Source organism: Leuciscus leuciscus, assembly GCF_965113295.1.
Source record: "Leuciscus leuciscus genome assembly, chromosome: 21".
NCBI lineage: Eukaryota > Metazoa > Chordata > Actinopteri > Cypriniformes > Leuciscidae > Leuciscus > Leuciscus leuciscus.
The window spans coordinates 34,615,527-34,634,400 of record NC_138745.1 but is presented as its reverse complement, the minus strand read 5'-3'; the positions used below and the strand labels follow the sequence as shown (position 1 = coordinate 34,634,400).

General features: G+C 35.8%; 1 protein-coding gene and 1 long non-coding RNA gene across 2 annotated transcripts in view; one reads left to right on the top strand and one right to left on the bottom strand.

The window, feature by feature from the left end:
* The window catches only part of LOC309485203 (uncharacterized protein), a 34,307-nt gene extending 19,337 nt beyond the window's left edge, over positions 1-14,970 (top strand). The window contains exons 5-10 of the mRNA XM_082151966.1: positions 11,808-12,104; positions 12,201-12,230; positions 12,560-12,856; positions 12,953-12,988; positions 13,321-13,341; positions 13,592-14,970. Of these exons, the coding sequence (XP_082008092.1) occupies positions 11,808-12,104; positions 12,201-12,230; positions 12,560-12,856; positions 12,953-12,988; positions 13,321-13,341; positions 13,592-13,782 (872 nt within the window). The 3' untranslated portion in view covers positions 13,783-14,970. The remainder of the gene's footprint in view (positions 1-11,807; positions 12,105-12,200; positions 12,231-12,559; positions 12,857-12,952; positions 12,989-13,320; positions 13,342-13,591) is intronic.
* The window catches only part of LOC309485233, a 176,122-nt gene that overhangs the window by 7,260 nt on the left and 149,988 nt on the right, over positions 1-18,874 (bottom strand). The gene's annotated exons all lie outside the window — the stretch shown is intronic.

Genomic DNA, 18,874 nt, shown 5'->3' with positions numbered 1-18,874 from the left:
GTGCTCCTCTCCTCTAAAGGCACAGATCGCGCTGGAATGAGGATCGCACGTTGGGCAGAGCGACTCTTGTGTTTTAACTATGAGGTGAATTATTATCCTGGCTCTCAAAACCAAGTTGCTGATTATCTTTCACGCCTACCCTTGCCTGCTTCTGATGAGGATTTTTCCGATACTGAGCCGGAGTTTGTTGCATTTTTGTCTTCTGAAATGTCTGCTGTGTCTCCAACTGAATTTGCTCTTGCCTCTGCATCATGCTCAGAAATGACTGCATTACGTGCTCAGATTGTTCGTGGATGGCCCTCTTCATCAGCTGCTGTGGGGGTTGTTCTACGTCCATATTTTCAAATACGTCATGAACTTGCTGTGCAAAAGGACTATGTGTTTAGAGGGTCACGTCTTGTTGTTCCTGTTGCATTGCGACGTGTTTTGGTGAATCTTGCCCATGAAGGTCATCAAGGAATAGTGCGTACGAAACAGCGCATTCGTGAACTTTACTGGTGGCCTGGTATTGACTGCTTGGTTAAGGAACAGATCAAGAATTGTGAAGTTTGCTTGTCTTCTGATAAGGTTACAACTGTTCGTGCTGCACCTTTACAACCTGTACCTTTTCCAACTATGCCATGGGAAAAAGTGGCTGTTGACATTGTTGGCCCATTTGAAACCGCTACCTGGGATTGTCGGTACATTATGACATTGATTGACTATCATAGTAAGTGGCCAGAAGTGGCATTCACTTCTTCAATCACAAGTAAAAATGTGATCAACTTCTTGACGTCAGTTTTCAGCAGATTTGGAAATCCTCATTACATTGTATCTGACAATGGATGTCAGTTCAAGTCAGTGGAGTTTTCTGCATTTCTGAAAGATCGAGACATTCAACACCTATATACATCAGTGTATCATCCAGCTGCAAATGGAGCTATTGAGCGATTTCATCGAGTACTGAAGAGTTCTATTAAATCTGCTATTCTGTCTGGAAAGCCATGGAAATCAACAGTGACAGACTTTCTTCAAACTTACCGTGCTACTCCCCATGCTGTTACTGGACGGTCTCCTTCTGAGTTACTCTGTGGCAGAAAGTTGCGTACTCGTCTAAATGTTCTCCCTCTTCCTATAACTTGTAAGGATCCTGCTGTGAGTCAGAAAGTGTCATTGTCTCAAAAGAAGATGAAAACATACACAGACCTCAAACGAAGAGCCTGTACTCCTGAGTTCAAACCTGGAGACTGGGTGCGTATAAAAATTCCAGTTCATGTTCCAAAAGGACATCCTAGATTCTCAAAGCCTTTGAAAATTGTACATCAACTTGGTCCATGCACTTACCAGTTATCAGATGGAAAAAACTGGCATGCATCTCATCTTTCTCCAGCTTGTGCACCTGTGGAAAATGCCATTGAGAGTGAACTGGTGTCCTTGCCCCTCCAGTCTGTTCCTTCCTCTATGGTGTTGCCTAAAAATGAACTTGTGAACTTGCCTAATCAAATTGCTTCTCCATCTGTTCCTGTAAGGTCTTCATCAAGAGTGAAACGCCCTCCGCGTTGGTTGCATGATTATGTTACTTAGTACAAAAGACATTGATTATTTTGTGCTAAATGAGAAATTAATTCTAGTTCTAATATGTCTGGTTACAGAATGTAGAATATATTGTTAAACTAATTGAATTGGATGTACATTTTGTATAGATTTTGCCTATTGCACCAACTATGTAATTTGGGTGGAATTTACAGTTTTGAGTAAAGGGGGAATGTTGTGTTTATGTACTTGTCAGGAGATGGCGCTGTAGTTCACATGTTGATACCTATAAAAGGTGTAGAGTAAGAATGGAGGGTTGCACCTGCTGCCTAATCGTGTAAATGGCTGGCACTGTTATATTGCTTGTGGGTTTGAATAAACCTTGAAGAAATGAGAACTTTCTTGTCTTCATGATTACCTGGACCTAGACATAACAATGACCATGCAGTCACTATACAGATATTTCATAAGAAACATAACCCATTAAAAACTCAAAGTGTCAGCTCTATAACAAATCATTTCGATCGTATTGAAAGGGGTGGTTTATTCCTTTTCTAATCCAATCGAGAGAACATCTTGATCGGATTGAAAACCAAAACTGAAGGGGCCACGTATGAAGCGCTGGACGAGGTGTTCCTCCTGTTGAATAAAGTGTCATAAATGAGTGTCCCGTCATTCTATAATTCTCCGTCCCACCATTCCTTGTTTTGGATTATCATCCACAGACGACTGGTTTTGGGCATTTTTACTGCGTGATAAATATGTTCAAATTATGAACAGAAATGGATAAATATTAAACCAATAAACCAATGTAGGAGATGGTTATTAAGTGGGAAAAGGCGGGAAACTTTGTATATTTGTGCAGTGTGCGGCATGTCAAAAAATGTTATTCAGATTTGAAGCTTGTGACATAAGCCTCTTTCACACAGAGATTCTGGAAAATACACAGATAAAGTGACCAACGCACGCTGAACAAAAGCCGTAATAATGCCGTGTCGTAGTCAGAGTGCGAATTACCCCACCATAACTGGGGGGGTACTGCTCCTTCACTTCTTCTATGACCATCATGGTCCACTACCATATCAATCCCCACCGTGATCGCCAAGTGCAACATGTGTTGTGCAACACACATACAAGGTCTAACATGCGACAAACTGATAATCAGTAGGCTACAGAATATCTCATTGTTATTATATATCCAAAAGAGAAGTGTTTTGATCAACTCCCAAAAGTTATGAGTTAAGTGCACTGAAACACAATTCTAATTACTAGTAAAAGTAATACCTTTATAAGAAGCCATGAAATATTGATTTGGTTTATTTTTAGATTTCATAAGACCTGGAGGTAAGACCCAACCCTCTCATATACTGTATAAACAGAAACCAATTTTCCATTATAGTCTATGGTAATCAGTGTCAAATCAACACAATTACTTGGAGATATGTGAAACCTGAGCAATCTTTAATGTGATTAAGGAGCATACTATGAAAAACCATACTACCACAGAAGAACTACATAGCGGTAACATACAAGAATCCGATAACCTGTTAATGTCAGAACAAGCTGGGTATCATCAACACTACAGTATCCTACAAATGAGTCACATATACACACATGCACAAACACAGATACACTACTTCCAGACATTGTATTTACATTATATAGCACTATATTTCTAGACCTGTCCAAATCTGACATAAGTTATGTTATGTATGAGTATATGTAAAAGGTGTATATTGTATTGTATATGTATTATGCTTGAAGTGCACTGAAAACTGAAATACACTGCTCAAAAAAATAAAGGAAACACTTAAACAACACAATGTAACTCCAAGTCAATCACACTGTCCACTTATGAAGCAACACTCATTGACAATCAATTTCACATGCTGTTGTGCAAATGGAATAGATAACAGGTGGAAATTATAGGCAATTAGCAAGACACCCCCAATAAAGGAGTGGTTCTGCAGGTGGTGACCACAGACCACTTCTCAGTTCCTGGCTGATGTTTTGGTCACTTTTGAATGCTGGCGGTGCTTTCACTCTAGTGGTAGCATGAGACGGAGTCTACAACCCACACAAGTGGCTCAGGTAGTGCAGCTCATCCAGGATGGCACATCAATGCGAACTATGGCAAGAAGGTTTGCTGTGTCTGTCAGCGTAGTGTCCAGAGCATGGAGGCGCTACCAGGAGACAGGCCAGTACATCAGGAGACGTGGAGGAGGCTGTAGGAGGGCAACAACCCAGCAGCAGGACCGCTACCTCCGCCTTTGTGCGAGGAGGAGCAGGAGGAGCACTGCCAGAGCCCTGCAAAATGACCTCCAGCAGGCCACAAATGTGCATGTTTCTGCTCAAACGGTCAGAAACAGACTCCATGAGGGTGGTATGAGGGCCCGACGTCCACAGGTGGGGGTTGTGCTTACAGCCCAACACCGTGCAGGACGTTTGGCATTTGCCAGAGAACACCAAGATTGGCAAAGTCGCCACTGGCGCCCTGTGCTCTTCACAGATGACAGCAGGTTCACACTGAGCACATGTGACAGACGTGACAGAGTCTGGAGATGCCGTGGAGAACGTTCTGCTGCCTGCAACATGTGAGGATGTGACTGGAACTGTGGGTGAAGAAGTAACTCTCACCTGCAGCGTCTCTCTGGAGAAGTCTGGATGCTGCATTAAATCGTATAAGTTTCAATATCCTGTGAAATATAATGACTCCGCAATCTGTAGAGAAGAGTTTCCTCAGGACTCCTGTGAACAGAGAAACAGCTTCACATGCAGCTTCAGTTCAACTACAGTAATGACGGGAGAATTCAGATTCTTTATTGTAACAAATTGTGGAAGTAAAATAACAGAATTCACTGTGAACATAACAGGTATCGTATATAATACTGCTGTTTATAATTCAATAAATGTTTGCAAATGTGCATCTATTTTTAGTCTAGTAGTTTAAAAAAAAAATCTTGTTAAAGCTTCTGAAAATCAAGTTATTGTATATATTTTTAATTATAATTATTGATTACTTATATGACAGAAAACTGTCACCGGACAACTTCTCAGTTCCTGGCTGATGTTTTGGTCACTTTTGAATGCTGGCGAGAACAATATGAGTTGAATATGAATATGAGTTCTGCCCATATTAGAACAATAATATCTTAGTAAAAACCTAAAGTAATATTGACAAACTATATATCATTTGAAAGCTTACAATCTCTAGTTTTCATATTTGGTAAAAAAAAAAAAAAAAAAAAAAAAATCAATTACAGAGGAGCAGTAATTTATCAATTTGCAACAAGAATATTTCTTATTCATTAGTTGTGTTTAGGCCTTTATTTTGAAATAGAAATAAACATGAAAAATCCTGAAAGATTGGTAGAAACCTCAGTTTGTTTTCATGCCAAGAGTTCAAAAGAGAACACCAATTACATTTTATGAGAAAAAAAGGTCTGCAAATGTTTTGAATATATAGAAAAATATTATGGATTCTCGATTTGTGATGCGGCAGCGAGCTATAATGCATATATGTGCTCTTTTTATGTGTTTAATAGAGGTTGAAATCCAATCAAATACTGCCAAACCACCCATACTATTTCTGAATAGGATGTATACTTCATAAATTGTATGAAATTATGGAAATACATGGTTCAGATCACTCAAAACATATATGAAAATGGAGGCGCCCTTATATGGTCAGTAAGGAAGCTTGGCTGTCCATCTAGTGAAAGAGTTTGGTACTGCGCCAAAATACAATCTCACCAACCTAAAATTTGGACAGTTAAGGGGTTAAACCAGCTACAAATAAATGATTGAGGCCTGGTTTCACAGACAGGCCTTAGATTAAGTCAGGATTATGCCTTATTTAAATAAGGACATTCAAGTAAATATTTTAAATATGCCTTAGAAAAAAACAAAAACATAAGGCCTACTGGTTTGCATTTTGGAGAGAGAAAAAACAATGGCACTGATATATTTTAAGAAATGTCATTGCAAATTGCTTTCAGTTAAGACGAACATGCATTTTAGTCTGAGACTAAATGTCTGTGAAATCATGCATTAGTGTTAAAGTTTAAGAAGGAAACTGATATATGATCATGGTTTCCATATAAACACATCAGAGTGCACAGATATCAATATGCATGTGTCAAGAAATCAGTTTGACCAGATTTTCAGCAGAAGAATCATATTGTGATATGATGGAGAATCTCACTGTCTGCAGTCTGATAGGCTGATATTGTGAATTATGATTTTAATGGTTTGTTTGATGCAGAGAAATCCAGTGAGAACGTATCAGGAACATCTCATCAAGACACCGCAGAAGATGGTCTGCCTTTTAAAGGATGTCTTCAATACTGATTTTGTCTTATACATAGTCATATATAGTTTACAGTATATATTAAAATGATTTTTACTGTATTTTGTACATGCAGTTTTGTAATAGTGTGAGTACTGTGGTATTGTACAGTGTGCCTTATTGTTAAAAAACAATGTGATGAATAAAGACTTCTCTCTAGAGATGAATATCTGGAACATGGTGATGATGGGTACGGTAAGTTATACCAGTGAAACCAGTAAAGTCAGTGAAGAAGAGACACACAGATGATCAATATGCCTTGTTTATTTGTGTAAAACAAGTGAACTAAACATATTCTCCGGGAAATCTTTAGACATTTGTTGTTAAATGTTGGATAGAAATATAATTATTTTAAATGGCAACCATGTACAGTAGATTTTAGTTTGATTTTGGGACTAGTTTTCCACATTCTGAGGAATGAGTTGGAGCTACTGTATTTATATTATATTATTCCATAAAAGAAATAGTAAGCTTTGAGTAGAACTTCTGTGAACCCACAGGCACTATCTATTTAGAAAGATTGACCATAAAAATATATGGGATATATAATTATAAGGGAGAGCGGGGCACAACCTAACGCTTTCTGACTTTCTCAGTCTGTGTAAACCTACTTAGGGTTCAGGGTATTTATCTTGTCCCGCATTAATTTCACACGTCTAGTACAATTGTGTGGTTTTGTTTCATTAATACAGTGTACAAAAATGTCTCAACTTACCCCAAAAGAATGGAAGTGAAATGTGACAACATGCCCCATATATGTGATACATTATAACATGACCATATGACAGATTAAAAAGTTATCTGATAATAAAACAATTATACAAGACAAACCAAAATATTTTCTCAATAACATTCAATTAGTAATTTTTTTGTATATAAAATAATGGCATTTTTTAATAATTAAAAATAAACTAATTTTTGAGTTTGACAACAAACACAGCCATACAGCATAGTTCAAAACAATAATAATAATAATTTGACTCTCAGTCTTTATAGACATTTTTCTCATGGTTTCGCAATAGCATTTATAATAGAATAGAATATAATAGTTCTAATAGGGACACATTGTAACACAGTGTTCCTGCACAACTGGGATTTAAACCCGGTTAGTGTCTTCTGCTAGTTAGTGAAGCATTAAAGAACGATCTCAACTGTTAAATAACATATTGGAGATTAAAATAATATCAGATTTGTCTAATTTTAAATAAACAAAAAACAGAGATGAAAATTTTACAAAAGAAATTTACTTTTGCTGGTTAAATAAATGTTCACTGATATCTTAAAAATATCTTACATTACATATAATAATTATTTGATCAGTTCCAGTGGCCTCCACAGTAGTGCACATCAACAGTACTTTAAAGGGTTTTCTTGTGAATTTGGTGACAGATAATACTGTAGATTATAGGCCTACTATAATAGCCTATTGATATATTAAATATACGATTATATTATATTACATTACATATAAGATATAGGCCTATATATATTATACTGTATAAAAGATCGTGCATAAGACTATATTATACTATACTGAAGTGTAGTGGGGTTTTGTGTGTTTGCTGTCTTTAAATGCCACAAGCCTATGAAACCAGATCAAGACTGGATATCAGTACGAATCTAGGCTACATATTGACAGCGAACTGCACATGAATGGCAGAGCAAGTCCTGTTTGTATCGCTATTGGAAATTAAAATGTGTGTTTGAATTAAAAATGTGTGTTTGACTACTTCGGTGTTTTTGTCCCCGCCTCCGTGTTGTGACGTAGGCGGTGACGTTGAAAAAGGCCTGGCTCAGTCGGGTGTTTTTGTGATGGCGGAGAAGACTGTCCCGACAAGAGAGTTTCTCCCTTTTTAATTTTCAATTCTAAAGAGTTAATCCCTTAACCGCCATAAAAAGAGCAGAAGAAGAAGAAGAGTTAATCCCTTTTTTCTCAAACAACATTTCGATTGATGGGAATTATGAAGTTAAGAAGCTGAGTAGGTGAGAATATAGACTTGTGAAGGGTAACTTAACGTTAGTGTTTAATGTTACAAAAGCTTTCCATTTCAGATCAATGCTGTTCTTTTGAACTTTCTATTCATCATAGCATTAATGTGAGTTTATCCGATGTGTTTTAGTCCTGGTTCATGAGCAGCGCGAACTAAGCGATGATGTTTTTCTGTTGTCCAAAACAACTAACTTAATAACAATACAGCATATGAAGGCGATATTCTGCCCTTAAGCGACCACTTTGGTCAATTTCTATTGTTAATATTATACATCAAATGAGTAAGGGATGTCGCCACTGAATAACAGTAATTTTGAAAGTGAAAGTGAAAGTTCATAAATTCACTGGACGAAGACTTAGGCTACAGACAGCAAGTCAAATAGCGCTAATAGTCACACTTCACACAAATCTCCTCTATAAATCGAAACTGAGCGTTTCTATGAATTGAAATGTAAGTATGTCTTTCGTTGTGTGGGTGATTGATTGTTTTACCCTGTAAACCAAGGTCCCGACACGCCCTTAGGCCTACATGAAATGTTCGTTAGATTGAATGAATATATAATTAAGTGTATGGCAATCACAGTTACAGTAAATTGTTACAGGTCTCGGTACAGGTTGTAGTCTACTGAGTGTTGTTACAACTTTAACACGATTTGCTTTTACTGAACCCAGTGAGGATGGACATATATATGTATGTTATACTATTCCCAAAACAATTCCTGAATCTGAAAAACGTGTTGTGGAAATGAAACATTACAGGGCCTTAAAGTTGGCATGAAACAAAAAATATATACCTCGTGTTTTAGGTCTTCTATATTGTGAACATTCATCCATGCATCTCAGACTTCTCTCTGGTGACATATACAGGATTTCTCCAATCATTTAGTCGGGTTAGGCTCCGCCCCTGCAATCTCACGTCCATCTGCCTTCTGAGTGCCACGCCCACATCTCAAAATTAAATATAAATATAGCATCTATCCTCACTGAGGTCCATTCGTTTGCACCTCATCTCTCTTTCACTTAAAAGTGCTCACTGATCAAAGACACAAAACAGTGCATTTAAATGTTACTATGAATGGGAAAAAGTGCAGTATGGTGGAATAACCCCACCTTATAAATAAAAGAGCCAATCACAGATTGGTGCCTAAGTCATCACTCTAGTTGCTATAGAAACAGTCAGCATCCTTCTGGTCCAGCATGAAATATAAGCTTTTTTGGTGCTATTTGAGCAAACAACATTTATGGGGCAGTTTATGACATGTCATATTTTGTTGCTGATTTGAAATATGTTATTTAAATGTGAGTATGGCAAGTTTTTGAGATTTCAGGATTTCCCTATTTAAATAAATAGGACTTGGTCTTGGATGCCTGAAAAAGATGCCCAGAGGCGTTGCAAATATGGCCGCTTTTCCTTGAAAGAGACTTTGTTACAGCTAGTGAACGCAGTGAATGATTTATATATCGTGACTCAGTGAATTTTAAAACGAGTAGCCTTACAAATGTACACAAGTTTGTCAAAAAGAGATCTAATTTTCATCTTTTTGATCGACTGGTTTCGGATAAAAGCGTCTGCTAAATGATTAAATGTAATGTAAGTGAATACAGATGATTTATGATTTACAGCAGCTATATCATAAATCATATAGCTAGTTGGAGCACAATTGCAGGTTCACTTCAGATCTAAATGTTTGTCATGTGTTTTTTGCAGAAGCTCAGCCATGGGTGTTAGTAATGTTGTGCTGATGTTCATTCTGGTTTGGACTTTCACAGCTGCTTATGGTAAGAGAATACATTCTAAAGAATTTACTTTCTCTAAGGTATTTCATCATGCTGTATTATGCATATAACATGGACTGTAGTTTGTGACCCAGAGTCACATGGTAGATGAAGAGTCTCAGATGGAGAGCGTTTGCAGAACCTGTTGCTATTTTTGCATTTCTGTTTGTGATGCTAATATCGAAGAAGCAAAACACTTTAAATTTATTTTTTTGACATGCAAAATGACTAATTATAACCAATTATAAGTATCGCTGTTATACACACTACCGTTCAAATGTTTGGGGTCAGTAAGATTTTTAATGTTTTTAAAAGAAGTCTCTTCTGCTCACCAAGGCTGCATTTATTTGATTAAAAATACAAACAAAAACAGTAATATTGTGAAATATTATTCCAATTTAAAACAGCTGTTTTCTATGTGAATATACAGTAAAGTGTAATTTATTCCTGTGATCAAAGCTGAATGTTCAGCATCATTACTCCAGTCTTCAGGGTCACATGATCCTTCAGAAATCATTCTAATATGATGATTTGCTGCTCAAGAAACATTTATGATTATCAATGTTGAAAACAGTTATTTACATTTTTATTTCATGATGCTTTGATGAATAGAAAGTTCAAAAGAACAGCATTTATCTGAAATCTAAAGCTTTTGTAACATTAAACACTACCGTTCAAAAATTTGGGGTCAGTAAGAATTTTATTTTTATTTTTGGGGGAAAGAAACAAAATAAATCAATACTTTTATTCATCGAGGATGAGTTAAACTGATCAAAAGTTACAGGAAAGACATTTATAATGTATTTTAAATAAATGCTGTTCTTTTGAACTTTCTATTCATCAAAGAATTTTGAAAAAAATGTGTACACAACAGTCTTCAACATTGAAGATAATAATGAATGTTTCTTGAGCATCAAATCATCATATTAGAATGATTTCTGAAGGATCATGTGACACTGAAGACTGGAGTAATGATGCTGAACATTCAGCTTTGATCACAGGAATAAATTACAGTTTAAAATATATTAAAATAGAAAAGAGTCATTTTAAATTGGAATAATATTTCACAATATTACTGTTTTTTTTATTGTTTTTTATCAAATAAATGCAGCCTTGGTGAGCAGAAGAGACTTCTTTTAAAAACATTTTAAAAATCGGTAGTGTATATTTTATATATTAAAAAAAATATTTAAAAAAATGTTAATATACATTTTTTTTTAATGAATTAACCAGAGAGCAAGAGTGAACTTGAAGCGGTTTAATGCAGCGAAGTTATCACTTCATTGCTGAGAAATATAATGTAGCTTTCAGTAGTGAAGCTGTTTTATTTATAAAAGTGTAAGAAATTGTAGTCTGGCTCGACCCAGATTCCACTCCAAATTATATTTTAGAATAAGCTTATCTCCAAAATGGCTTAATTATCATAGAGATGAAGGAAGACAAGTTATATTGTTTCTTGCAAAAGCAAACATCTGTCATGGCATTGGGAGGCATCAGTGCAAACGGCACGGGTAACTTGCGTTTGTGTGATTGTAGCACTGACATGGAGGCGTATATTTAGATTATACAGAGACATAAACTGCCATCAAGATGACATCTTTCCTGGGAAGAAAGACAATGCCAGGCCTCATTCTGCACATGCTAGAGTGGTTTCTAGACACTGCACCATAGAAGAGATGTGCCTGACTGCAGTCCAGATCTGTCTTATTGAAAATGTATGATCACCCTTCATGAAAAGGAGAATCAGACAGCGATGGCCATGGACAGCTTGAGCAGTTCTTATATCTTATATCAGACAAGATAGGCAAATATTCCACTTGCAATTAGTATCTTCAATTGATGATTTGAAAAATTATTAAATGGCAAATGATTAAAAAGTGTAATTAAAAGGAAAGGTGATGTGACACAGTGGTAAACATGCCTCTGTCCTAACTTATTTTGGAGTGTGTAGCAGCCATCAAACTCAAAAATGTGTTACAAGTTACAAAATACAATTAAGTTGATCAGTGAAAACATTGGAAATCCTTTCTTGTTGCTTTTGTCAGTTAAATAAAGGTTAAAGATAATTAAAAAAATCACAGATTCTTTATTGTATTGCATTAAATAAAATGTCCCAACTTTTCTGGAAATGGGGTTGTAGTTTTCTGTTGATTTATTAAACTGATTTTAAAAAAATTTCAGATGACTTCAGTGTAAGATGTGAGGATGTGACTGGAACTGTGGGTGAAGAAGTAACTCTCACCTGCAGCGTCTCTCTGAAGAAGTCTGGATGCTGCATTACATTCTATAAGTTTCTGTACCCTGAGAAATATAATGACAACGAAATCTGTAGAGAAGAGTTTCCTAAAGGCTCCTGTGAACAGAGAAACAGCTTCACATGCAGCTTCAGTCCAACTACAGCAATGACGGGAGAACTCAGATTCTTTATCCAAACATGTCAAGGATGGACATACACTGAATTCACTGTGGATATAACAGGTACCGTATATAATACTGTTGTTTATAATTCAATAAATGTTTGCAAATGTACTTTTATTTTCAATCTACTAACATTGGTTTCAAATCTGTTCACAGAGACCAGTAAACCTGGCACTGAAGATCCTGGTAAGAAATATATTACTTACTATTATAATTATTTTTACTGAGTATGATTTCAGGTTACTTACACAACACAGAAAGATGCTATATAGTTGTTTGAATTTTATGTTTCTGTATAGAGTACATTTAGATATGTGTACAAAATCTAACAGCAGCAGAAATATATTGTGAAGTCTGTGATGTTACAAACAGTAACAGTGTAAACAGTGTTGTTACTGAATATTACTAAATAAATATTCTTTATTTTATTGCATTAAATAAAATGTCCCAACTTTTCTGGAAATGGAGTTGTAGTTTTCTGTGGATGTATTAAACTGATTTAAACTTGTTTTCAGATGACATCAGTGTAAGCTGTGAGGATGTGACTGGAACTGTGGGTGAAGAAGTAACTCTCCACTGCAGCGTCTCTCTGAAGAAGTCTGAATGCTGCATTTTATTCTATACGTTTTTATACCCTGAGAAATATACTGACTCCACAATCTGTAGAGTAGAGTCTCCTCTGGGCTCCTGTGAACAGAGAAACAGCCTCACATGCAGCTTCAGTCCAACTACAGTAATGACGGGAGAATTCAGATTCTTTATCATAACAAATTGTGGAATTAAAAGAACAGAATTCACTGTGGATATAACAGGTACAGTATAGAATACTGTTGTTTATAATTCAATAAATGTTTGCAACTGTACATTTATTTTCAATCTACTAACAGTGGTTTAAAATCTGTTCACAGAGACCAGTAAACTAGAATCTGTCACTGAAGATCCTGGTAAGAAATATAATACACTGTATTATAATTATTTATTATTGAATACAAATTGGTTAGTAACAGAATACAAGAAGCTGTTAAATAGTCATTATATAGCTATAAAACAACTTGCTGCTGTTTTTGTCATACGCATTACTGTATATAATCAAGCGACACACTTCAACTTTACTTTTGATGTGTAAAGTGACAAATTAGATTTCTATTGATGTATTAAACTGATGTTAACTTTCAGATTCCTGCAGTGTACGCTGTGCTGATGTTTATAATTCAATAAATGTTTGCAACTGCATTTATTTTCCATCTATTAACATTGGTTTTAAATCTGTTCACAGAGCCCCGTAAACCAGAACCTGGTAAGAAATATATTACATTGTATTATAATTATTTTTACTGAGTATGATTTCAGGTTACTTACACAACACAGAAAGATGCTATATAGTTGTTTTATGTTTCTGTATAGAGAACATTTAGATATGTGTACAAAATCTAACAGCAGCAGAAATATATTGTGAAGTCTGTGACAGTAACAGTGTTCTGACAGCTTGACTGCATCTAAAGAGATTACTGAATATTCTTAATTTTATTATAAATCATATTAAACAGGTCATGGATCTACAGCCCTTATCGTCACTGGTGCTGTGGTAGGCTGTTCCTTCGTCATCATCGTGATGGCAGTCTTATGCGTAAAGAGGTTCAAACGCAACAACCCTTCTGGATTCCAGATGAAATATGAAAGAGGTGCTTCTGCAGAACCAACAATGATGACAGTAAATGTTCAGAGTGAAACTAACTGAAAGCAGAGAGTTTTATTTTTCATGTAAAGATCATGCAAGTGATCATGTTCATGTTAAAGCTGTTCTAAGTGATGTTGGGTGACGTCACTTCTTGTTGACGTTCGAAGTATTGTCAAACAAAACGTAGGCTAGCTCGACCCTCCCTCCTCCTAAACCCATCCCCTCCCCCTCCTCCTCAACCCGTCCCCTCCCCCTCCCTTCCCCTCCCCCTCCCTCCCCCTCCCTTCCACGCGTTCCTTCTCCTTTTCCCTCTTCTTTGCTATTTGTTCATCGGAACGTCGTCTCTTTGGTCGTGTGTCGGCCATATCAAAATTCAAGAGAATATAATTCTAACGTTAGTCGTTGTCGTTGTCTAGGACAGAGGTTCCCAAACCTGTCCTGGAGTACCCCCAACACTGCACGTTTTCTTTGTCTCCTTAATCAAACACACCTGATTCAACTCATCAGCTCATTAGCACATGGGTTAATGAGTTGAATCAGGTGTGTTTGATTAGGGAGACAAAGAAAACGTGCAGTGTTGGGGGTACTCCAGGACAGGTTCGGGAACCACTGGTCTAGGACATCTCTCCTCTAGCTAGCTTCCCTCTTCATGCTTCTCTCTCCTCCACTCCTCCACAGTTGAATCAGCACTAACCCCCCCACCCCCAAATCATTCTTGTCGGTTATTGGCTGGAACACGGTTTGTTATGTTTCGTGGTCCAGGCTGGGCCAGTTTGTTTTTCTTGCCGTTTGTGGAGCCTGGGCTGTCTACAGAGATCGCGTTTTTTCTACAGTGTGTTCAGGGGAGAGGCAGCGAGCGGATAGTGAGGAGATGTTTGCTGTATGTGACAAAACATGTTTCAGCCTAAAAAACGTGTGACATCACCTTTAACTAAAAATGCCTTTATTTGAACTAAAACTCATATACTTGTTATTTTACAATGATAGATCAATATTGATCAGACCAATTAATCAGCCAATATTTGGCCATGTTGAGATAATCTGCATCAGATAATAATTCTGCTTTTGTGTTTTCAAAGACTTCAATAATTTGAGTAAAATATTGTTTTTATTTTAGCAATTTTGAGTGTCATATAATATCCAGATTGATTGTATATGCCATTGCATTTGCCCATTGATTGTTTTTTATTTTAAAGTTAGCATTATAATTGTATTTATTAAATGATTAAAGTCTCATGATACTCTCAATATTGTCCAAAGTCTCTTTTTAGAATTTTTAATCAACTTTAATGTCTGTGAAGGGAAAACTTTAATAGTGACAATTACAAGTTAGTCTGTGGTAATTGGTGATGTAGGAATATAAAGTCAGAAAGCCGAGTGTTATACATATATGAATATAATGTATTAGGAAGATGCCTCTCTTAAGAACAATGTGGATTTACTTTTAAACTGTAACATATTTAAATATAAGTTTAGCATGTGCTGGATGATGATGCGTCAGCCAATGTGTTTTTATGGAAAATAAATAGAAACATTTGCTATTCTTTTATAGCACAACATGACAAATATTAAATTAGGGGTAAGATGATCCCTACTGGATAAACTTTTACAGAATTTATCATTTACTTTTCATATAGTTCTTATTAATATTTATATATTTTTAAAGTGGCATTAATGTAAAATAATAAATCAGCTATTGTATTTAAAATGTTATTGTAACCAATGACTATGAGACTATAACCAATGAGAATCCCAGTAACAGAGATTAATCTGAAAGGTAAAATTATTCTATGACTAATATACATGCTAATGAATATTTGCCCATATTTTAATTGAAGATATGTCATAATAGAAACTCTGAAAGCAAATTTAATGATTTAATGAATTAACCGATAGGTTTTAATAAAAGCAAACATGTCTGAAATGTACATCTAATACAAATAAATAAATTAAATAACCCCATTAATTACAGTAACTGTTAAGTCGAAACATAATAACACAAGTAACAACATGCCACTTTTTATCTTTTTACGTAAAAATATAAACTACAACTTCTACTCCACAAATCCAAAAAACAAAAACACTAATGTGTCCACAAATCACTCATTAACAAATAGACACAAAAAACTTTGATATTCAACACAACAGTGTCATAGATCACCATTATCCTGAGACACAAAATTAGATCAATTATCCTTAACTTTGTTTCAGCTGATTAAATGTCACAAATGTTAATATTCAGATGAAATTACAAAATTGAAAATATCATGGCCATTCATTAAAAGTGTTGAAATGAGATTTTGTGGCATCTATTGTCAGGAGAAAATAATTTTTCCCCATATTACCCAGCTGTTGCAATGCATTCTCCTGCCAGCAGAGGGCGTGTCCGGCTGAGATTAAATATTTGTCTTTGACCAATATGATTATCAGATGAAACTGATGTTGTTATAGACTAGTGTTGCTCATTGTGCAGCTCGCCAAGCTTTAATTTGTGGCTCGCATGGCGGGAAATAATGCGGTGATATGATCATGCAGTCACTACAGATATTTCATAAGAAACATATGGGGCGCCGTTTGTAAAGCGGCTCACGCTGAAAATAACAGCAACATTTTGTCACATTTAGCTTCAAACAATGTTTAAAAAACTGGTATGAATTTTTGATGGTCACTTTTTACCACATTTACAACAATATTTGTCAACTTAGAGATATTTTAAATAGTTAAATCTAAATATTAAATGTTACACCTAAATGCTAAATCTAAATCTAAATGTTAAATCTAAATCTAAATGTTAAATCTAAACGTTAAATCTAAATGTTAAATCTAAATATTAAATCTAAATCTAAATGTTAAATCTAAATCTAAATGTTAAATCTAAATCTAAATGTTAAATCTAAATCTAAATGTTAAATCTAAATCTAAATGTTAAATCTAAATCTAAATCTTTAACTAATATGCAAATTAAAAATGCCGGTAACCGGAAGTGCCAAAATAAAAGCTCGAGTGTGTGTTTATAGCATGGTTTATAGTGTCAAATAACGAATAAAAACCATCTCATAATAATAACTATAATATAACGATAATAACTACCTAAAATAATAAACACGTTTGGAGAAACTGTAGAGTTTCGTGATGAGAGTGATGACATGACATTCAGTCAAAGTGAGCCCCCTCGTGGCTGGCTATTATGGCTGCAGGTCATAAGTCCCGCACTTTTCATAAAAGTGACGCTAGCCTACTCTTCAAATACAGTTTCACCAAATGTGTTTATTATTTTAGGTAGTTATTATCACGATAATCCATGTCCAAGAGTCCATTTCCTCGGATGAGATGGTTTTTATTCGTTATTTGACACTATAAACCATGCTATAAACACACACTGACCTCCTCGAGCTTTTATTTTGGCACTTCCGGTTACCGGCATTTTGATTTTGCATATTAGTTAAATATTTAGTTTCACCCTAAACATTTAGATTCAATATTTAGATTTAGATTTAACATTTAGATTTAGATTCAACATTTAGATTTAGATTTAACATTTAGATTTAACATCTAGATTTAGATTTAATATTTAGATTTAACATTTAGATTTAGATTTAATATTTAGATTTAACATTTAGATTTAGATTTAGATTTAACATTTAGATTTAACATTTAGATTTAGATTTAGATTTAACATTTAGATTTAGATTTAGCATTTAGATTTAACATTTAGGTGTAACATTTAATATTTAGATTTAACTATTTAAAATATCTCTAAGTTGACAAATATTGTTGTAAATGTGGTAAAAAGTGACCGTCAAAAATTCATACCAGTTAAATACAACATTGTTTGAAGCTAAATGTGACAAAATGTTGCTGTTATTTTCAGCATGAGACACTTTACAAACGGCGCCCCATAGAAACATAACCCATTAAAAACTCAAAGTGTCAGCTCTATTACAAATCATTTCGATCTTTTTGAAAGGGGTGGTTTATTCCTTTTCTAATCCAATCGAGAGAACATCTTGATCGGATTGAAACCCGAAACTGAAGGGTCACGTATGACGCGCTGGACGAGGTGTTCCTCCTGTTAAATAAAGTGTCATAAATGAGTGTCCCGTCATTCTAAAATTCTCCTTTCACTCAGCGTCTGTGAAGTGGAGCAGGACGTCCCACCATTCCTTGTTTTGGATTATCATCCACAGACGACTGGTTTTGGGCATTTTTACTGCGTGATAAATATGTTCAAATTATGAACAGAAATGGATAAATATTAAGTCTGCTGTTTAAAACCAATAAACCAATGTAGGAGATGGTTATTAAGTGGGAAAAGGCGGGAAACTTTGTATATTTGTGCAGTGTGCGGCATGTCAAAAAAAATGTATTCAGATTTGAAGCTTGTGACATAAGCCTCTTTCACACAGAGATTCCGGAAAATACACAGATAAAGTGACCAGATGTTGTGCCGAATTTCAATCCCCTGCCAAATTATTACCCCCCTCGTTGAAGTCAGTACCTGATTGCCTAATCCCAACCCCTCCTCCACACCTAAACCTATCAATACTAAGGGGGTTATAATTTGGCGCGGGTCGAAATTCGGCACAACACCGGAACGCACGCTGAACAAAAGCCATAATAATGCTGTGTCGTAGTGATGACGCTGAAGCCGGGATCGTTCTCCAGCTGTGAAACGGTACGTAATGCGCAAGTTTATGATCGAATCAGAGAAAAAGATGCACAAGCGTGGTTTCTCGAGAGAGAGATCGCAGCTCATAAGCACACTTAAGACGCTGCTGTAGAGTCCTGCACGGGTTCGGGTACCCGCGGGTACCCGACGGGTGACCCGCAAATTTTGCTCAAACGGGTGAAAAATATCCAACTGTGTCGGATACGGGTGCGGGTCGGGTCGGACACGGGGGAAACACGGGCGCAAAGCGGGGTTCAAAACAATCACATGCAAACGTAAAAATATATGCATATTTTTAGGAACACATCTACAAAAATATTCCTGTATTTCAAGATGATAAAATAATTTAAAATCCACATCAGTTTATTTGTGCCCACGCGCCACGCCCTCCCAGGATGTTACCTAGGCTACTTTCACTTTTAAAAATTCATCATAACCGCGCGCGCGATCTGCTTGCAGTCGTCGAGATGGATGCTGAGGAGT